Source organism: Palaemon carinicauda, chromosome 18 (genome assembly GCF_036898095.1).
Source record: "Palaemon carinicauda isolate YSFRI2023 chromosome 18, ASM3689809v2, whole genome shotgun sequence".
In the NCBI taxonomy this organism is placed as follows: Eukaryota; Metazoa; Arthropoda; class Malacostraca; order Decapoda; family Palaemonidae; genus Palaemon; species Palaemon carinicauda.
In genome coordinates this window covers 107,006,602-107,029,606 of record NC_090742.1, presented here as the reverse complement: position 1 = coordinate 107,029,606, position 23,005 = coordinate 107,006,602, and the positions used below count along the sequence as shown (strand labels likewise).

Sequence of the window (23,005 nt, the reverse complement as noted above, 5' to 3'; positions counted from 1 at the left end):
TAGACAGGAACTTACGGTCTATTAAATTTATTCCTGATCTAGATATTAATCTCTGGCACCGTCGTTCAATTAGTTCGTTATGCATGTTGCATAAGATTTTTCATGATTCTGACCATTCTTTGCATTCAGATCTTTCCGAACATTACCATCCTGTTCGTAGTACTAGGTATGCTGTTAATTCTAAGAGTCGTGCCTTCACCATCATAAGGCTCAACACTACACAGTATTCTAGAAGTTTTATTCCAGCTGTGACCAAATTTTGGAAGGATCTACCTGATCGGGTGGTTGAGTCTGTGGAATATCAGAAGTTGAAACTAGCAGCGAATATTGCTACTGCTCTTAAAATATCGTATTTTAATTGTTCATTACTTATCTAATTGTTCATTACTTCTTAATAGAAATAATAATAATAATAATAATAATAATAATAATAATAATAATAATTGTCCTCGTATTGCAGCATCTGTTCCTAGTGATTATTTTCTCTCTCTCTCTCTCTCTCTCTCTCTCTCTCTCTCTCTCTCTCTCTCTCTCTCTCTCTCTCTCAAGTACTTTATCTCTGATTCTGCAGATTATTGCGCACCGGTTGCTTGAACCGCGTAAAAGAATATTCTTCCCTCCCCTAATTTCATTCAGTCTGCAACTTTATTGTAGACGGAATATGGAGATACTTATTATGTATGGTAGATGGGAAGTAAAGACTAGGGTGTCCTCCCTCGCCGTCTCCTCCTTACTGTAGAATGTGTAGGAGTCATAAGATACTGCCCGGTCGATCTGGGTGTGTGTGTGTGTGTGTGTGTGTGTGTGTGTGTGTGTGACCGTGTGCGGGCACTAAATTGAATGGCATGGCGATTGACGAGACGAGGGCAGAAGTGGAAATGAACTGCCATTGTGAAGGAAGTCTGCTAATATATCCTATTGGGTTGACGCATTGATTAGTTTCGTCGAGTGTCTGAGTCTTGATTAACAACCATTGTTATTATCACCATTATTTTACTGAATGATGATTTAAGTATTTTTTTTTTATTATTCAAGTAGGCCGTTTCATTTGCACATTGAATCCCCTACTGACACAAATTTGCAGCAGCATCGGTGAAGCTGAAGTCTACTAACTCCCAGAAGAATTTTGCATTAAGTGGACGGCTCGTGATTTGCATTTGATGCCATTAACTTCGAAATTCCCTGCCATGGGAATCGGCTATATCTGGCTAATGATGCACCTCATTTTGGATGGCACCGTCAAAATACTTGGGATGGTTTTCTCCTTCGATATATTGAAAAAATTCAAGTCAGATTCTTTTTTATCCAATTTAATAAATATAAAACTATATTGTTTTATTACGTAAAAACAGTTTTGTGCTGGTAAATCCAACCTCACAATTTTTCCAAACGTGTGTCGCCAAAGTAAGAAACATTATAAAATACGTAATATTTTCCTTATGTGTTATCAAATCTTTAACCTGTGGATTTTAGTATTTAGATGGTATGTTTGTGTGATTTTACAAAGTGCAAAAAGTGGATTTAGGCTTCTGATTCATTAATAAAGGAAACTACAGGACGAGACCGTATGTTTATTAACCAATAAGATGTTAAGCAGATCAAGGCTCTTTTATTATTTATATGTTATAACACACTTTCGTGTTTCTATGTAACTTACATTTTAGATCATTTCCTTGTTAAATTGTGGTGTGTCCGTCAAAAAGTTAATTTCGTGGCGACATAGACGAATAGGCCTACCATGGAAAGCTAAATCACAGAAAGTAAAATGTTTGGAATGTGAAAATACTAAATGCCGGATTATTTTGTTGATTTTATTACAATCACAGCAGTTATATGTTTAATGGCCATCGTTCGTGATGAAAATATTCACAACTTGACTTCGTTTGCGAAGATGAAAGGTATAGCTATTCATATCATGTTGCCCCTTTTGATGGCCTACGTAAGGTTCACTTGATTATTGTAGCCAAGAATTTTCGGTGGTAGGGTAGCTTCTATCCTACCCATACTTCTTGTTCCTACCAAGTGTAGCTTGTATCCTTCTCAAATTTTGGGTGGTGAAAATTTACTTGGGAATCGATAAATAATGGTAAATCTAACCTTTTCTTCTGTATATATTATTTTCTGGGACGCATAATAAATCCATTGAAAATTGCACAATATATCGGCATAGTTTGCTCCTGAGATATTTTTCATTTATTTTGTTTGTTGACATCCTACGATTGGCAAGTATTCTCTCCCGTTCGTTCGTATGACCTGGGTAGGGGGATCCGCCCCGGCTAGGTCTGTGACCTGGGAATTTCTATAGTTTTAGGTTAGGTGGGTGTGTTAGGTTTTGTGCCCTTTTGAATGTATCCAGAAATTTATATAACTTAGTACGGGACATCATTTCCTATAGGAAAGTAATTTTCCTGCAGTAAATACACTATAATATATTTTTCACCTTTTACAGGCTAAAGAAATACTCTTTAAATAATAAAATATATCCACATATTTTTCACCGTGTCCCACCTAAATCCTTAGTAGGATACAAACTACGCTCTGAATATCCAGGTAGGATACAAGCTACATTTTGAATATCCAGGTAGGATGCAAGCTACATTCTGAATATCCTGGTAGGATGCAAGCTACATTTTGAATATCCTGGTAGGATGCAAGCTACATTCTGAATATCCTGGTAGGATGCAAGCTACATTTTGAATATCCTGGTAGGATGCAAGCTACATTCTGAATATCCTGGTAGGATGCAAGCTACATTCTGAATATCCTGGTAGGATGCAAGCTACATTCTGAATATCCTGGTAGGATGCAAGCTACATTCTGAATATCCTGGTAGGATGCAAGCTACATTCTGAATATCCTGGTAGGATACAAGCTACATTCTGAATATCCTGGTAGGATACAAGGTACGCTAGCACCAAATTTTCTGTAATCTGTGAATGCAATTTTGAAAGCTTTGTTTAGCTTCAAGTATTTTTTTTATAATCACTTAGTAGTTTATTCGATGACAATTTTACACATTGTATGTTTTTAGAAAACAAAATATTGTAGTGTCTTATTTTGTATTTTATTTAACTTTTTCCGGTCCTGAAACCTAGTCATTTGTGAAACCTAGTAATTACATACCTGGGAATAATGATAAAAAACGGTAACGAGAAGTTCCGGATAAAAGCTGTTTGTATGAAACATTCAGTTATGAATAATTTGTGGCTGGACATTTGTATAATCAGGTTGGGGCCATTAAACGGTCATAGCATTTCCAACACACCGCGCTTCCTGTAACGTGATTTGTTTTTAAAAGTCAGTTTATGAAACGCAATCAACTGAGTTTTTTTCAGAATTTACACCACATATATATATAATAATGTTATGTATGTATGTATATCTCCTCTCCAAGTGACGAGATTGTCCACCCTTCCTACTCATGCGCACACATTCTTTTACCATCTTTGAATGTTGGCGATTGGGGAGAGATAGATGAACGTTGCAAGAGTGTATGTGGGTGCAGTAAGCTATTTTATGAAGTGACTGCTGAGGACGCTAAAAGATAAATGTGATATAAGCAACAGTAAGAATTAAATTGGCATGCCAGTACCAAAAGGTTTTGTACAGGATTTTTTTTATTGAAAATGAAACGGCTGATAGAAGCATGGGTAGGAAGAGATCCGTGTGGGGTTAGACAATAAAGAGGGTGTGAATCTATTAGTGTTTATGAAACTTATGATAGCAGTTCGTAAGTAAAGGGAGAAAGCTATATGATGCTTGTGTAGGGCCTAGGAAAAGCTTTGTATAGAATCTGCAGAGGAGCAATATGGAAAGTCTTGCAAATGTATGAAGTAGATTTATGGATGATAAATAATTAAAAGGTGTGGATTTTCGTTGTCATTGTGGATGGAATAATGTCAGGAAAAGTCGAAGACTGTATATATATAACGTATACAACTAAGTTGCGACATAAGAAAAGCAAAGTGAAGATGTTGATGTCTGTAAGTATAGAATACCGATTGGGGTGAGTGAAAGAAACTAAAGAAATTAGAAAGTGTTGCAAGATTGTGGCAAATATGGACAAATGGAAACAAAGGAGATGAAACAAAGAATTTTTATTTTGATTGGGTAAGGATTGATGCCCCTGACTAGCATAGGTATATGAGAGTAGAGGCAATAGTAATATGAAGGAATATTGAGGAATATTATCAAAGCCAGTGTGTAAATTCATGAAGAGATTGTTAAGAGGATTGTTCTTTATGAGATTTAAAAATAGATGTTAACCTTCTTAGTTCGCATCATGTATATGTAGTAAACGGGATAGAATGGGGTGAGAAGCTTGGAAATATTTAGAATTTGTGTGCTAAAAAGGTTGGGGGAAAATGACACCAGATTGTATGGATATGGTCTGGTCATGTGGAAAGAAGTAAGGCAATATTTCAGCGAAAGTGGGAAATATAAAGGGGGGCGGGTTTGTGGGAGAACCACCGGGAAAGAGGGCTGGAGATTTAGTGATGAAGGCATTGCCTGGAACAGAAAGCGCAAAAATACTCGCCAGATATCCAGCTGTGGCGGGGGTGGAGGGTGGGGGCGTTGTTGCTTTGGTGATGAGATCGGCCAACACGTTCCAGATAACCAAGTAGGAGAGTTTTGCACAGGGGGATTCTCCATGGTTTAATCGTTTAAGTCAAGTGGATTATATATGTCCAGAGCCACTTTGTTAGAGGAAAAGACACGTGTGTGTGTATATATATATATATATATATATATATATATATACATATATATACAGTGTATATATATATATATATATATATATATATATATATATATATATACACTGTATATATATATATATATATATATATATATATACATATATATACAGTGTATATATATATATATATGTATATATATATATATATATATATATATATATATATACACACTATATATATATATATATATATATTATATATATATATATACACATACATATATACATATATATGTAAAAATATATATATATAAATATATATTTAATGTCACTGTTGTTAAAAGTTTCCTGGACCAGGGTTCGATTCCCGGCTGGTCAGAAGCTATTGTCTTTGAGTGGTTCCGCCTGGGACTCTGATCCCTAGGTCGGTAAGAGACTCCAGACATTAAGGTATCAAAATATATGGCTTATTTGAGTATGGAAAACATGTTTAAATGTGCAAAATTTATCATATATATATATATATATATATATATATATATATATATATATATATATTAATTTTTTAGTTATTAATGAAATTTTAACTTGGGCAAAGGAGAAAAAGCATATACCCATAAAAAAGGGAGATGATTCTGTTATAGCAACAGAAGATGAAGAAAGACAACGTTGGAAGGAACACTTTAGTGAGGTTATGAATAGGAAATATGAAGGAATAATTTGATTGATATATCTGAATCTGATGAAGCCCTTGATGTGCCCATGAGTGAATTCAGCGTGCTTTAAGTCGAACCTATCGTCAAAAAACTAAAGAGATGAAAAGCCCTGGGATGCGATGGAATAACTATTGAGATGATACTGGCCGAAAATGAAGTGACTCCCAGACTACTTACCAGATTATTTTATAGAATTTGGCATGAAGATGTATAAGTTGATGAATGGGAGTTAAGAGTGTTGGTGAAAATAAGGAGTTAAGAGTGTTGGTGAAAATAGCAAGAAAAGGAGACCTGACTGATTGCAAGAATTACAGAGGCATAACGCTTGCGTCAGTTATGAAAATATATAGAATGCTTATTCTAAAGAGACTGGAGAGAAAGATTGATGAAAAGCTGATAGATGAACAAGCAGGGTTTAGGAAAAGTAGAAGTTGCACTGACTAAATTTTCATTTTGAGACATGGTGTACAGCAATGCGTAGAATATAGAAATCCACTTTTGATGGCATTTGTGGACTATGAAAAAGCCTTTGATAGTGTGCACCGGCCAATTTTGTGGAGTCTTGCGTTATTATGGAATTCGTCTTAAATGTGTAAACTCGATTAAGTCTCTTCATGAGCCTAGCCTGTGCAAAGTTAATGTTAATGGAGTCTTATCAAAAGACTTTCCAGTGATCAGCGGAGCACTCCAAGGGAATGTGTTGTCACCTATGCTGGCCATCTCCTCATGGATTTTGTAATGCATAGAACAGTCAGAGATGGGGAGAAGGATTGGATTGGATTGGTGATAGGAATTTAGCAGACCTAGAGTATGCTGATGACGCTGTCCTTATTAGCAGAACACACCCGGATTTGCAATGCTTGCTTACCAGAATGCATAAAATATCACACAACGTTGGTTTGAAGATGAATAGAAGAAAGACAGGAGATGATGAGAACGGAGTAGGCAATGGAAGATTAAATATTATTGGAAGGGGAAAGGATTAATGACGTAAAATCATCTAGGTATTTAGGAACTATGTATTGATCTCCAGTACAGTGTCTTTAGAAATAATTAGACTTTAGTGAAAAAAATTGAAAAAAGCAAATCAGACAATGGCTGGATTAAGGAAGATTTGAAAATCAAATCGCCTGAAATTACATATAAAAAAAATCAGACTATATATCAGTTTAGTGAGGTCGGTTTTACTCTATGGACATAGGTCAGGGTATGCCAATGAAACAATCTCCAATAGATTTAGTAGATTTGAAAACAAAGCCCTCAGAAGGATATTGGAAGTTAAATGGCAGGACAGGATTAGAAATGACCCTGTAAGAGAGATTACTCGAGAACCGTATGTGGATGAGATCGGGATGAGGGGTAGATGGAGATGGTTTGGGCGTGCTGTCTGCACTCCCCAAGAGAGATTAGTTCACCAATCGTCCAGCTAGGCCCCACAAGGCACGGGAAGAGTTGGAAGACCCCGGCTTACGTGGCTGAGGACAATGAAGTGCGAAGTATGAGATGATGAATGGAGAAGTATTGAATTAAAAGCTCAATATAGAGACGACTGGCAAAAACTAACCGAGGCCCTTTGCGTCAATAGGCGTAGAAGGAGATGATATATATATATATATAATATATATATATATATATATATTATATATATATATGTATATATATGTTTATATATGTATATATGTATATGTGTATATATATGTATATGTGTATATATATGTGTATATATGTATATATATGTGTATATATGTATATATTTGTATATATGTGTGTATATATATGTATATATGTGTGTGTATATATATTATATGTATATATAAATATGTATATATATGTATGTATATATGTATGTATATGTATATATATATGTATATATATGTATATACAGTATATATATATATATATATATATATATATATATATATATATATATATATATATATATATATATACATAGAGAGAGAGAGAGAGAGAGAGAGAGGAGAGAGAGAGAGGAGAGGAGAGAGAGAGAGAGAGAGAGAGAGAGAGAGAGAGAGAGTTACAACCTATAAGTGAATTGTTTTCGCATGGAGATCTGTGATCCTTAACTAATGGAAATATCATATAAATACAATCTAAGAACATATTGGATCTCTGGGTTACCAGAGGGAACTTTTACCAGTTACTTTTGTATGTGCTCATTCTTGTTAAATTTCCTTTCAGCATAAATCAATGCAAAGCTTTTACCGCCCCCCAAAGTCCTTTTATCAGAATTATTCATTTATTTTATTATGGATTTCTACTTTTATTTTGCATGCTCTTGCAATTTTGAATTAAAATTTATCAAAACTTTTTCAACCAAAAGTTATCGTATGTTGCGTTAGATTATTGTGCCATGAAATTTTTGGTTTTATTCAGGTATAATATATCAAAAAGTTAAAATAGAAACCAATGGAGTTGGTATAATTTACAACTTAACTTTGGATTTGAATATGAAAATGAGAAACTTCGATTCTGTCAAAACTTCAGCAGTAAAGAAAACACTTCAAAGACAACAAATAGATAAATTTAATGTTAGAACACTTAGAGATATCTGTACGGGAAGGACAGCAATCCTAAAACTACATAAAGATGGTTAAAAATTCCAATTGGGTTGTTGTGGCCTGATTGGTAACGTCTCTGTCTGGTGTTTGCCAGACGGAGGTTTGAGTCCCGCTCAGATTCGTTAGTGCCATTAGTGTCTGCAACCTTACCATCCTTGTGAGCTAAGGTTGGGATGTTTAAGGGAGCCTATAGGTCTATCTGCTGAGTCATCAGCAGCCACTGGCTGGCCCTCCCTGGTCCTAGCTTGGGTGGAGAGGAGGCTTGGGCGCTGATCTTATAATATATGGTCAGTCTCTAGGGCATTGTCCTGATTGCTAGGGCAATGTTACTGTCCCTTGCCTCTGCCATTCATGAGCCACCTTTAAACCTTTAAATTGAGAAAGGATTTAGAAAGGGAGGCCTCATCTCCTAAATTATTCACAGCATGCCCAGAAGTAGTTTCTAAGATTTTAGTTTTGGGAAATGTAGGATATAACATTAATGGGGAATACCTTAACCAATTCAGATTTGCAGATGACGTAATTCTAGTTAGTGAATCATGGGAGGAATTGCCAAAGATGATAGAAGATATTAATATGGAAAGCAGAGATGTATGACTGAAAATGAATATGAGTAAAACTAAGATAATGTGCAATGAAAATGCCGAGACAATAAATAAGGGATTTGGACGAACCTTTAGAGATTGTTGATAAATATTCGTACTTCGAACAGACAGTAAGTACTTAGAACAGTGTTTTGCCATGAAATGAGACCGCAATTAAAAGAAGGATAAGTATGGGACGGAGAGCTATCGTTAAATAAAATTAGGTTTTTGAAAATAAGTGCCCCTTTCTCCAAAAAGAAAAGTACTTTATCAGATGATCCTACCAGTATTAACTTATGGATCAGAAACTTGAAGCCTTACTAAAGCCTTAGAACATGAAGGCAGTTACAACCCTAGCTATGGAAAGAATAATGACGTGTCTTTTTCAATTGCACCAAAAAATGGCTTATTGAAAAAGTCTTTTAAGATTTTTGGTGATAAATCTATTCTGAAGAAGTGTTTTAATTCTTTCATTCTACCATGTCTCGAGTATTGTTCTCCTATCTGGTCTTCAGCTGCTGATACTCATCTTAATTTGTTGGACAGGAAATTGCGGTCTTTTAAATTTCTTATTTCTGGTTTAGATATTAATCTCTGTCACCACCGTTCAATTAGTTCATTATGCATGTTGCATAAGATTTTTCATAACTCTGACCATCCTTTACATTAGGCCTCCATCATGAGGCTCAATACTACACAGTATTCTATAGGTTTTATTCCATATGTGATCAAGTTGTGGAATGATCTTCCTAATTGGATAGTTGAATCTGCAAGAACTTAAAAAGATCAAACGTGCAGCAGATGTTTTTTTATGTTGAACAGGCTGAAATATCTTTTTATAGTTTATATATGAAATATCTCTTTTGATATTGTTACTATTTTTAAAATATAATATTTTAATTATTCATTATTTCTTTTATCGTTTATTTATTTCCTTATTTCCTTTCTTTACTGAGCTATTTTTCGCTGTTGAAGCCTTTGGACTCATAGCATCTTGCTTTTCCAACTAGGGTTGTAACTGAGGTAACAACAACAACAACAACAACAACACTAAGTTTCAGAAAAGAGCAGTATGAATACGAAAGCAAACTACTGTAAAGTAGAGGATATTCTAACAACGTGTATGAAAAAGAAATGGACATGGGCAGAACATATGATAATGACAGATAATAGATGAACATTAAGAATAAGAGAATGGGTCGCTAGAAATTGCAAAAGAAACAGGGGAAAGAGGAGAAGACGACGGATTGACGAGCTAAGAAAATCTGCCGGTTTATTCTGAAACAGAATGACCATAAACGAATAGGAGTGGAAGGACATATCTGAAAACTTTGTTCTGCAGTGGACTAGTTATGACCAATGATGAGTGTATATATATATATATATATATATATACATATATATGTGTGTGTGTGTGTATGTGTACGTACATGTAAGTAGAGGTTATATAATGGCCTTGCTGTTAGTCAATTTTTGTTTTGAGTAATTGCATTCAGCTGGAATAAATTCAATGGTAAAAGAACGAAAATAATCTAATAGACTAACCATAGAGTTTTGGTAATTGGCATTCATGGGTTAAAGAAACATTACAGCACACACTCGCCAGAATAGGACTTATTAGATGTGCAGGCAAATGACCTGAAGGTCAAAGGAAATTGCCGTCATTTGACAAATAACCCAGTATTGTTTTCTGCAACGTGCATGTCGTTTTACATGGTGGTAGTTCCCTCTGGTGTATATTTCATTTCAGGGACCGTCTTAGTTACTATAATAATTTGATGTTTCTTGTGTTTTTCAGTTGTGCCTGCCTCGAGGTCTGCAGTTCCGCACCCAGAAACATGTCTTGGAACCACGTTTCCACCCGTTCCTGGTCACCAAAGAAGATGGATCCAGGGCGTATGGCTTCGCCTACGTCTTCTTTGAGGAAGTCAATTCCAAGCAGATTTGTACGGCTATGCACACACTCCAGGTACAGTAATGCTCTGAGAGAGAGAGAGAGAGAGAGAGAGAGAGAGAGAGAGAGAGAGAGAGAGAGAGAGAGAGAGAGCGAGAGAGAGAGAGAGAGAGAGAGAGAGAGAGAGATTTTCTCTTGATGTTGGAAACATGTTGTTCAGTTCATAACGTGATTACATTACTGATATTTTTTTTATTTCACTTTGAATATACTGTACTGTATATTGACATTTGAACCAAATCCCGTAGACTTTTGTTTGATAATTCAGTTCATTTGCATTAATGGGATTTTAAGTTTTGGGAATGAGTCATTATCGGAAATATCGCTTATTAATTACTTATTATCTCTGCATTGACTGAAATGCACAAGTAGGACCATCAGTGGTAGGCTGCGTGACTATCGGAGGGTCATTTATCATTGTGATGAGATAGGTCAAATCTTCCTCTCCCAGTCCTGTGTCATTTCTTGTTAATGAACTAACCAGCATCCAGATGAACCCTCAGTCTTTCCTCGTCAAGAGTAGCCCCACCTTCATCGTTCATTTTGAGATACAATCAAATCAGCCTTTGTCGTCCCCTTCCAGTCTGTGTACCTGACGGAGATGTCTAGCAGTCACGCCAAGGCCTCGTCAGGAGCGACGCCCAGTCGGGACACCAGGTCACTGCCACGTCAGTTTCGGCTGTCGGCGCCCAAGTCTCCTGCCGCCCTCCACTTCTACGACATCACCAAAGATCAGCTGTTCGTCACGAAATGCATTGCACTCGTAGGCCAGCATCCCTACGTCCTCTCTGCCAAAAAGTTTCTGAAAGGTCTTTATAGGTAAGGCGACATTGATTCCACCCAACCTATTTTTATCTATTTATGTTCTAGTAATTAATGACTTCAATGTTTATTTTTTATTTATTAATTTTAAGTTATTTATCATCTTTGGACTTGATCTTATTAACAGGTAATCTACATTTATAGGTATTCCTCTTTTTTTTTTTTTCATTTATTACCGAAGCTAAAAGAATATTCCAAGCTTTGCTATTTTCAGTACATTAATGCGGCTTTCTTGACAAACTATTTACACCCATTTAGAAGTAAATATTGGGGAATCTTTGTCGCATCAAGTTTTGCCTCGCTTTACCTTACTGCATTTATTTTATTTACAATATGACCGAGTAAGTCTGACATTTTAAGAGGTGTTTTGAAGCCATTATCCCGTAGAGGCTTGGTGCTGTCGGGGCACCTCACACATTACACTGGCATCGCTACTGAAGGGTCTGCAGTCCTTTTGGCTCCTAGGGCCACCCACTGTTTAGCCATTTACTTATTCTACGTTCTTGCTTCCTTTTATCCCGACCTATCTAAACATTCTTGAATAAGTCAAATCAAAGCTCATGGTAGTGTCAAGTTTTGGAACCGCCTTAGAATTGATGCTCTCAAGTTTTGTTTTTATATTTAGAAAAAAAGTATTAATTTCTCATTTATGTGTTTACATATGTTAGATATTTATCAAATTTATATGATGATGATTGTTTTTCTTGCAGATTTTTTATTCAATGTGAGAGTAGTGGTGTTAGTTTGGAGTCGCACGTGTACAACCTGCTGTACGAGGTCCCAGCGCCGCCACCCGGCCGTTGCGTCGCCTTCTCCTGCATAGGCAGAATGCACATTTGCTGCCGTCCTACCAGTCACGAGCTACCCTTATTTGAGGTACGAAGCACACTCACATAAACAGCCATTTGAAATCGTAGCTAGAGACATAAAACAACAGAACAGCGAATGCAATTTTAGTGCATATTTTGCGCAGTAAGATCGGTATTTTCGATTTCTAAAACATTAATTTGAAATCGTAACTATAAACATAATACAACGAATGCGATGTAATGTATATTTTATGCATTCAAAATTCTTAAAAAAATAAAACCAATAAAAGGAATTACGGAATAAATATTCAATATCCTCATATCTTGAAGTTCACTTGATTTACTTGAAACATAAATAAACTTCCGCTAGACATTCGAAAGACGATGATATTAAGGTTTAAAAAAGAAAATGAAGAATTTCTTAATTTCTAACTGCACGTAGGCTTACATTTGCTAATGATATTTCCTTTATATTAGCATTTACCAATATAGGCGGTAAAATAACCTTTATCATTTTACTTAAATGAGAAAAGGATATGACGGCATAAGAATGAGCTGCTGCTGTTTAGTAGTGAAACGATTTTTTATCTTTAGTAATTGCATGCAACTTTAGTTGTACTGTGTATCAAATAATTATTTAATGTGTTTTACTTGCAATGCTTGAAGAACTACACACAACTTTTATTATTAAATAGCCCATTACCAGGAGAGAGAGAGAGAGAGAGAGAGAGAGAGAGAGAGAGAGAGAGAGAGAGAGAGAGAGAGAGAGAGAGAGAGAGAGAGAGAGAGAAAATAGCATCCATTTCTTGTGGTGTGTTGTAAGCAAAGAAATAGGTTATAAAACCGGTAGATGTTTCTTGAAAACAAAAGGCCATGACTTATTTTTCAAATTTGAAATTAGGCATAAGATTAAGACATTGGATTTCTAAAACGAAATGCCCACCATTGACGAATATAAGTGGCCATGGAATCGGGCAAGCTGTTCTGTTTAATTGTATGTTTGCAAAATATGGACGATTGTAAGAGTATGTTGAAATAACAATGTAATTGCTTTGGAAGAGTACTATGCTTAATGTTCCTTATACCTGTTGCCAGACTAGAACTGATACTGTTTTTACTGCTTAAGGATTTTAAAAATTTTGACTTGCCTGGTATTTTTCCCCAATCTCGTAAAATCCTACAGTGAATTAATCATCTCCAAGAAATGTGGTAGATGTTTTCTATTTCCCTCATGATCAGAAAGTGACTTACAGTACTACGCATCATTTCTGTTTTCATATTCTACCATCACCATTTATTTAGACTAGGTCACAATTTAAAGATGAAAAAATGTTGTTATTATTTATTCTTATTGCAGTATTCAATGCGGGATTTTTTCCTGGGTCTTGGTGTGGAAAGTGTTGTTCAGCTCCTCACGTGTGTCCTCCTGGAAAATCAGGTTATTCTGGTGTCAAGTGGTGAGTGATGAATCATGGTGTTGTATTCATTCCAGTTTTGACATGTAGTCATATTGATTTATTTTTGTATAACCAATACAGAAGATATTTTTCAAAATTTTTAAGACTAGCTTTTTACCGTACTCTTGTGTGTATACTACATTTTTTTTTTACTCCAGTTTCCCTTATGTAAAGTTGTAGATTTGATGGTTAGCTTTATTTCCAATTTCAGAATTTCAGACCTTTATTCATTTGCCTGTGTATACATTACAGATTACGATAAGCTTATGTTGGTGGCGGAGAGCATAAGCGCTTTGATATTTCCATTTGTTTGGCAACATGTGTATGTGCCCATCTTACCTTCGTCACTTCATCACTTCCTTGATGCCCCAGTGCCTTTCATTATGGGCCTCCAGTGTGCACAAGACTCTAGAGATACCATACAAATTCCGAATGAGGTAACTCTGGTTATGTATGTTCTTGTAGTCATTGTAGTACAGCATTCGTTTTTGTCTCCTCACGATATGTGTGGCCTTATAGGTAAATGAGGCAACAGTCACTGATACACTGAATCATTCTTATCTGCCAACTCAACTGTAAACCTTGGCAATACACAAAATACACATATCTTATTATACATTCTGCAAAACACATTTAACATAATGTTGACCTCCCTTGTATAGCTACCATTTTTAACTCTTTTGAAACAATATACAGTATTTGTGGATTTTGTATATCTAGGTCATTCCCCCTTAAAACCTTTGCTATGTCATTGATTGGTGAATTTCTTGTGGTGCATTATAACTTTACTTTCTCCATTCCCATGTAGACTGCCCATCCTCCCAATAAGATATGACAATTCCCTCGTCAAATCTTTAAACAAGACTACGACTCTAAAATAGCTTTTTCTAACATCTGTACACTTATTTTTTGTCACCCTATTAATCTCTATCTATATATTTCTTGCCATTTCAGTCCTATTGGCTTTGAAATTCATAATCTTCTCAATTTAACAGTTTTTGAAATTTATATTATTGTGGACTCAGATACATTAGTCTTGCTCTTCATAATGATAATTGTAATAAAATTATAACTCCAATAATTTGACACTATAGTTCTTGCAATTTTTTTTTATATTCTATTTTTGTATATGTAAATTTATGTAACTTGTGTTTTGCTGTAATTCGTAAAGATAAATAGCATGGTGCAAGTCAATTATCGAGTATTTCATTTAGGTGTGTTATTTTTTATTGTTTTTTTATTTTGCTAAGGAACATATTTAAATCTGGTCTCTATGTTACCGTTTTTATTGAGGAACTTGTTTTTCCATCAAATTAATCTTATATATTTTTTTGAGTTTTGTGTACATTTTGTGAAAACTAATTGAATATTGGCTCTGTGTTATTTCATAATTTAGATGTTTTAATTTATGCGAAATTTGCTCTGCCATTCTTTAGGCCAATCTGTGTCTTGTGGATGTAGATGAAGGTACAGTAGAAGTTCCTGAAGATCTTCCACAATTTCCTCACCGTACAGATTTTATACAGGAGCTAACACAGTTGCTTCTTAAGTGGGAAATTCCTAGTGGCAAACTAGACAGGTAAGATTTGAGTCTTATAGATGGCTGAGGACATTAATGTTCAGAGAAGTGATATTGCCATATGATTTGTACTAATGTATCCCCTGCCCATTTATGCTTAATGTAGATTGAAGATGCATGTTTTAATGACCTAAGTAAGTTATGAAGTATATGCATCTTAGCAAAATCAGATTCATTAAAGTTCAGAAATTTAAGCTTTAGCACTCTGAATATGAAAAAGATATCTTTGCTTAGCACAAGGAAAAAATTCTTCCTCCCTCTGTTAGCTTCAATATTCCCATTAGGTAGATTCTCCCCACATTTTTTTTGTGTGTACATCAATATCTCTCACATTTTTTTATTGTAGTAATGTCAATGTCTCCCACATTTTTTTATTGTAGTAATGTCAATGTCTCTCGCATTTTTTTTTGTAGTTGGGACAACTCCTCCCTTATTTTTTTGTTGTTGGTAAACCTCAAATTCAGTGACTTTATTTTCTTTTACTTTAAGCTCTTGAGCTTTCTTCTTGTTTCTATTTTTGTTAATATTTAAAGAGGGAGTTATATCTCTTTCTTTTCATCGTCTTGCTCCCTTTACATCTCTCTCTGTTCCTACCCAAATACAAAACTTTGTCCTTTAATAGGAGTATGATTTCAGTGAAGCGAGAAACTTGGCTGTTAAAATTTGTAATGATTTGTAAGTGGCTAGTGGCAGGTAGTTGGGGAGGCTCCCCCCATAGCTCACTGAGCAGCCACTTTTGAGTTCAGCTGCTGAGTAGTACAAACATACTCTCGGTGGTAACAAACTTTGCTTTTACACACTTTTTCTTTTTACTTGCAGATTATTATGTTTGATGAATAGTAGTCTGTCCAGGTGTTCTTGTAGGTGTGGACCCTTTATGAGTAGGTCCTCCATGGATCCCCGTTCTGTGTGCCCTTCTTGCAGAGGTCTTTACTATTAGTAGTTATCACTCTGTGAGGAGTGTAGTGTGGTCGTCCTCTCAGTGGCTGAAGTATGGCAAGAGGAGGAAGAAGTTCAGAGATTCTTCATCTTCAGGATGTTCGTCAAAGTCTAGGTAATCCGCTGGATCTCTCCTTTTTCCCTCTGGTACATGTGCTCTCCCATTAAGACAAGCTCACTTGTTAAATAGCTCTTGCCTTTTTGGATGTGTTCCTCACCTACCAGGCATGTACCTGTATATGACCGGGTACCTATATATGATCAGTTTTCCGTTCGAGAAAACTCCGTTCTTAGCATACGGTCTTCAGAACAACCTTCTTGTACAAGGTCACCAGATAAGGAGCCCAGTCTTAAGAGAGACTTCCCCAAGACACCTTGGACAATTTCCTCCAGAGCTTATTCTCGCTGATACTCCTTGAGCGATGGGTCACCTGAGGCTCATTGGAAATATTCATCATTGTCACGGGTCAAGCAGTCCAAGGATGCCTTGGTCCACAGATGTTCTGAGGAACAAGCAATCACTTCATCACCCAATGCTAGTGCAGGAGAAAAGGAGACCTCTAGATCTGCAAGGAATGACCCCATTGTAATGAATTCACCAGAATACTGTCCAGACTCATTACTGGGAACTTAACAGAAGACATTCGGAACCACTCCACCTTTCTTCAGAACAAGCCTTGGAGGGCCAACCAGAGCACTGATTTAGGGAGGGAAAACTTCAATTGATAGGCTTTTTGTTATTCCACAAGGCTCAAGACCTGCTCTAGAATGTCCCTGGTCAGAACTGGCCAGGGAAGCCATAGATAACACAGACACCCAAGTCTCTGGCTGGAGGAACTCAAGGTGCGAGCCACTCCAAGAACATTTACTACCTTCAAGGTCTTCCTCAGTTTCAGGTATATCAATCAAATTATTCCCTTGGACTGTGGACTGCTCTTCATGTGCTCACTCAATTGTTCATGCACTTATCAGCATGGGCTCACACCAACGGGATAAGTCTCCTGGATGATTGGCTGATCTTGTCCTCCTCCCAGAAACAACTCCTTGAACATTGAGACAAGCTCCTCTCCTTTTACCACAGTTTGGGAATCTAGAGAAGTCCAGTGTCACGCTCAAGCAGAGGATGGAGTACGTTGGGATGCAGATAAACGCAACAGCAGGAAGAGTTTGCATCTGTGGGTTGTGTCAGAAGACTCGGAAGAAGAGTAGCATGCTCTTAACTACACCACCAACAACTATCAGCTCGAGAGTGGCAACTTACAATACCATGACATCTCTCATCTTTAGAGAAGCTCATCCCACACAGGCATCTACATCAACAGTCACCTCAGTGGTGCCTGAAAAGACACTGGTCACCAAGCGACAATCCATCCCTATCAGTAAGAGTAGTAGGTTTGCTAAGGTTCCAGCCACCCGTTGAGATACTACCACCAGAGAGTTATTGAGTCCTTTGACTGGCCAGAAAGTACTATATTGGATCCCTCTCTCTGGTTACGGCTTATTTCATCTTTGCCTACACATACACAGAATAGTCTGGCCTATTCTTTCCTCATACTCTTGACAACACTGAAATTTTCAAACAATTCTTTTTCTCTCGAGAGGTTAACTACTACAATTGTTCAGTGGCTACTTTCCTCTTGGTAAGGGTGGAAGAGACTCTTTAGCTATGGTAAGCAGCTCTTCTAGGAGAAAGACACCCCAAAATTAAACTATTGTTATTTAGTCTTGGATAGTGCCATAGCCTCTGTACCATGGTCTTCCGCTTTCTTGGGTTAGAGTTCTCTTGTTTGAGGGTACACTCGGGCAAACTATTCCATCTTGTTTCTATTCCTCTTGTTATTTTCAAGTTTTTATATTTTACATATGAAATATTTATTTTAATGTTGTTATTGTTCTTAAACTTCTTGTAATTTTTCCTTATTTCCTTTCCTCACTGGGCTATTTTTCCTGTTGGAGCCCTTGGGCCTATAGTATCCTGCTTTTCCAACTAGGGTTGTAGCTTAGCAAGTAGTAGTAATAATAATAATGATAATAGTAATAATAATAATAATAATAATCTAGTTTCTAATAGTCACTTGAGTGGTGCATGAAAAGACATTGTTCACCAAGTAACAATCCACCCCTTTCATCTAGTGTCTATAGAACAGGATGTAAGGATCAATCTAGACTGATGGTTGAAGGATGAGAATCTCCTAAAAGGTAGCTCTTTGGAATGTCCTCCCCCAGATTTGCTATTTTTCACGGACGCATCAAAAGAAGGCCGGGATGCTGATTTGAGGAACAAAATCATATCGGAATACTGGTCCTAGGAAGAGAAGAGCTTAAACATTAACATGCTGGAGCTGAAGGCAGTAATTCTGGTGTTGCAATCATTTGAACTGCGCCTGAAAGCCACTCTGTACCGTCGGTTAGCGGCAGCACTACCATACTAGCATACTATTGCTATTATTAATTCTAGCTAAACTACAATCCTAGTTGGAAAAGCAGGATGCCATAGGCCCAAGGGCTCTAGCGTAAAATAGCCCAGTGAGGAAAGGAAGTAAAGAAAAGGGTAGAATAGTGTGCCCTAGTGTACCTTCAAGCAAGAGAACTCAAACCCCAGACAGTGGAAGATCATGGTACAGAGGCTATGGCACTTCCCAAGACTAGAGAACAACTGTTTTACAGTATTTTGGAGAGCCTTTCTAGAAAAGCTGCTTACCATAGCTAAAGGGGTACATCTCCATGCAGAGCCTCTATTTAGCTAATTTGCAGATGAAACTTGTTTTCCTGCGCAGAGAGAAGCACCTTTCAGTGTCATTCTTTAGACTGAAGGGTGTAGACTGTACAGGACCTCTTTGTGGGAATTGTCAATGGTCGTTAGGAGATTTTGATCACTCCTGACATCCGAGACAACTCAAACCATGTGAGTGGAACATCACCAGAGTCCTTAAATCTCTGAAGAAGGCCCCTTATGAACCTTTAATGAAGGTATCCAATTAGGATGTGACAATTAAGTTAGTTTTCTTAGTTGCCTTGGCCTCAATGAAATGAGTAGGTGAGCGGCACTGCTTATCACATCCTATTAGTCATTCTGAGGTGTGGAGTAAGGAATTTTTTTTTTCTTGAGTTCCTGAGTTTGTTGCTTAAACTCAAAACCAGGCTGTGAGCGATGCTAGGTTTGAATATTTCTCCATCTTTCATAGGGAACAATTGATGAACCGGGTGATTTACTTCTTTGCCCTGTGAAAGAACTTTAGACGCTACCTGAAATGGACTTGACCCTTCAGACCCTGACTACTGACTCTCATCATCACCTCGGCAGACTTAAGATTTCCAGAAACACCATTGACTTTTTGTTTTATGAGACAGTAGATAGAACACTAACCCAGGCAACAGGGGAACCTGAAGAACCTGCACAAGCACATGTTTTCAATTTCAAAGGAGTGGGTGACATTAGCCTTAAGGAAGAACATGTCAATGGGCATAGTCCTGAAGGCAGAAGTCTGGAGATACCAAACAACCTTCACGTCTTGCTATATACGGGAATGCACTCACAAGTCATTCGACATGTTTTCTCTAGGACCTGTGGTAGCTGCTCAGCAGGTTGTGTATTGTACCTAGCTCCTTCACAGGACAAGAAGTTATTGTTTAAGATGGTGGTTGTGACATCAGTCTAGAATTATAGTAAGAATGTTTGGCCTTTTTTCTTCTTTCCTCTTCTTTTGTGCACAGCAGTCAAACAGTTTTGTTGCTGGAATGAATCTTGATACAGGTAAGCTACCATACCAAGGAGCTATTCTATTTAGTTTAAGATAGAAGTGTTTTTGCCGATCCTCCTGACAATGGGGAGGATTATCAGTAACATCACTTCACTTTAGCATTACATTTCAGATGTTATATTCCTTAGAGATAAAGGTTTCTCCATGACTTTGTATTGTTGATATTCCTTAGGGATATAGGTTCCTTCATGAATGCCTTGATGGCAGAAGCTTAGCTTGTCACCTGAAATTTTCAGGTCATAGGAGATGAATTGGAGTCACCACTTGCTCTTCCTAAGGGCTGAGTATTCTGACATTTTTGGGATTTTAGACGATCCAGTTTGGTAATAGGAGCTTCCTCCCTCCTAAGTACAAGTTTCCTATTAAAAGATGAAAGTTTGTATTCATATAGGAACAAATCACAAATGTTAAAGGCAGTTTGAATGTTTCCCAACTATACAATTCTGAGTTCCATTAAGTTACTCTTCCCACCTCATCCACCCTTCAAGTCATAAATGGAGGTAAAAATGACTACTCAGGGAGCTGGCAGGGGGCCAGGGCTTCCCCACTACCCGCCAGTAACTATCTGCACCTCTTTAAAAATGTTAACAGCCGAGTTTCCAGCTTCCTTGAAATCATACCCCTATTAAAGGACTTAAGTTTTTATGGATAGGAAAAATACTAATTACTTTAATTTTAAAAATTCTGATCTTTTCATAGCAAAGATATTTGGTTTTGGATCCCATTTTCATTTTGTTTAATGGGAATATTGTAAATTCCTACTCTGAACATTGGAAAGTCCAGTTCTGTAGTTTGTTACTTGCTTTATTGATTAGTAAATTATGAATGGTACATTAATTTTTACATATTAATGGACAGTATCATCTAGTTTTGTTTGGATTAGTCATGGGATAAGCTGTACAGTTTTTCCTAAGATATCATTGAAAATGTTTGAAAAATTATTTATTGGAGGTGGTACTAGTTAAATTATGTGATGTGAATTGGAACATATAAGAAAATCTTAAGAATACTGATTAGAAATATAGTGCTGTATTACAGTATGATAATTTCAAATGATCGCAAGGCTATTGATATATTCATTATAGTACAGTAAATGTACAGTATATTATTTTTAAGGTGTACTACACGAAATTGTGATACGATTTTAATTTAAAAGAGGATTATTCCAAATCCAGAATTGATTTCAGAAACCTTAATGAGCACCACTCCCAGTACAAATACCGAAGGAGAAGGAAGTTCTCGTGGTCCCATGATTCTGACTCCGGGGTGTCCAGCACTGAAGGTTCTATGTGTGGGTCTCATTCTTCCATTACATCCCTCCCATGCACCACAGTGGCTTCCTCAACATCTCCATCACATGGAATATCAAACAGTGGCAGAACTCCCTACTTTGACTCCCTCAATCTCTCTCCACAACTCAGGGAGATCACAGCCATTGCCAAAAAAGCAGGTGAGAGTTTTTGGATAAAAATTCACATAAAAGATTCTTTTTAGTAAACATTATCCATTCTTGGATCGGAACTCTTGATAAGGGAGCTTATCTAGAGCATTAAAGTCTTTTGTTCATAGATTACTTCAGCCTTTTATGAAAAAGGTAGTACTGTATTGTACAGTTATACCTTTGATGGAATATAGTTTTTACTAATAATTTTTTTTTTATTTTGGATTTACATATTTCATATTTTAATTTTAGGTAGAATTTAATTATTATTTTTAGCCCTTCAAATATTTTGTTTTTTATAATAATTTTGTTTTATTATTCTTTTGCAGTTATTAAATAAAGATAGGGTACAGAAATAGACTCTTGCTAGATATGTAATGGATTTATGGTTACTAAGTGTTAATGCTTGAATAGTGTACTGTAAGGTATATGGTAATGCTAGCTAGAGAAAGATTGCCCTTGTTTTTTGTTCATTGCATATGAAAAACATTAAGATGAAAACCGCTTTTAAGACACTTCAGTCTTCTTCATGGGCACAAATATGGAAATTTTCTAAATTTTTTGAAAAGTTTTGTAAGAACTTGTCCCCTCTCCTTTTCATGGCACTCAGTAGTTTTATATTGTAATTCTATGTGGTGTAAGTTTTGAAATAGTTTGATGGTATCACATACTTTACTTTATAGGTTCTTCAATATTTTCATAGTTACTTAAATAGTTTAAATCATATTGTAATAGATTAACAGAGAAACTGAAGTAGACACAAAGATTTATGCTATAAGATTTAGGGTTATGGTGCACATTTTGTCTTCTCAATCAATATGTAGGTTTTATCCATATTATGTGCCACTGGTCATGTTTGAAACTCATTTTCTATCAAAATGATAATTTTATTAGAAATGAATTAAATGACTACCCTATTCATACAAAGGATATTCCTGTATCACAGCAGGCCTTCATTGGTGTGCTAAAGTTAATTTTTCTCCTATGAAGCAAGACTTTAAGGAAAGCCTTGTGTGTCTAGAAATGTACCTGGTAAAACTGACTGATAACGAATGATTTTAGTCACTAAAAAATTCCTCATCACTAGATAGGAGTCAAATCTGTCTTGTATTATAGTACTTATAGTACTTAATATTATCATTGAAATGAATCAGATTTTCTTTTTCTATGTATCTTTCTCATGTGTAGTATTTACAATTTACTTTATAATAGCTTTGTAGACATAGTATAACAGTAATTACCTGTTTGAAGGCGATAATATTTATGGAAATCTATTATAGTGATTTTAATGTTTCACATAATTTACTATGCAATATTAAGTACAAGGAAATTTTATTAGTGTCCATTTAAATATAAACACTTGCCTAAATCGATATTAAAAGGGTCTCAGGATTCCTTTTTTAATTACTTACTGTGCCTAAAATGTTTTTGATTATACAGGTACAGTATGTCTATTTATTAAGTTATTCATCTTCTTAATTATGTTTTAATATTTGCTACAGGTGTGTATGAATTTGATGAACCAGACAGAATCAGAAAGGAAAAAGATAGTGGTTTCCTTGAAGAGCTCAAGTTCTCTAATGCAGTCCGTGAAGTGTTTCTTAATAGATTTGTCCACATGTTTTGTGCCTATGATCACTTTGTCATACAACCTAGCTGTCAGGT

The 23,005-nt window shown here is 36.1% G+C and overlaps 1 protein-coding gene across 4 annotated transcripts in view; it reads left to right on the top strand.

Moving 5' to 3' along the window:
- The window catches only part of pns (pinstripe), a 281,719-nt gene that overhangs the window by 167,237 nt on the left and 91,477 nt on the right, over positions 1–23,005 (top strand). For 3 of the 4 annotated variants that reach the window (XM_068392651.1, XM_068392648.1, XM_068392650.1), the window contains exons 3-10: positions 10,377–10,547; positions 11,116–11,351; positions 12,065–12,230; positions 13,521–13,620; positions 13,873–14,057; positions 15,057–15,199; positions 21,075–21,349; positions 22,843–23,003. In XM_068392651.1, coding sequence (XP_068248752.1) covers positions 10,377–10,547; positions 11,116–11,351; positions 12,065–12,230; positions 13,521–13,620; positions 13,873–14,057; positions 15,057–15,199; positions 21,075–21,349; positions 22,843–23,003 — 1,437 coding nt within the window. The remainder of the gene's footprint in view (positions 1–10,376; positions 10,548–11,115; positions 11,352–12,064; positions 12,231–13,520; positions 13,621–13,872; positions 14,058–15,056; positions 15,200–21,074; positions 21,350–22,842; positions 23,004–23,005) is intronic. The other variant, XM_068392649.1, reaches the window with a different exon arrangement.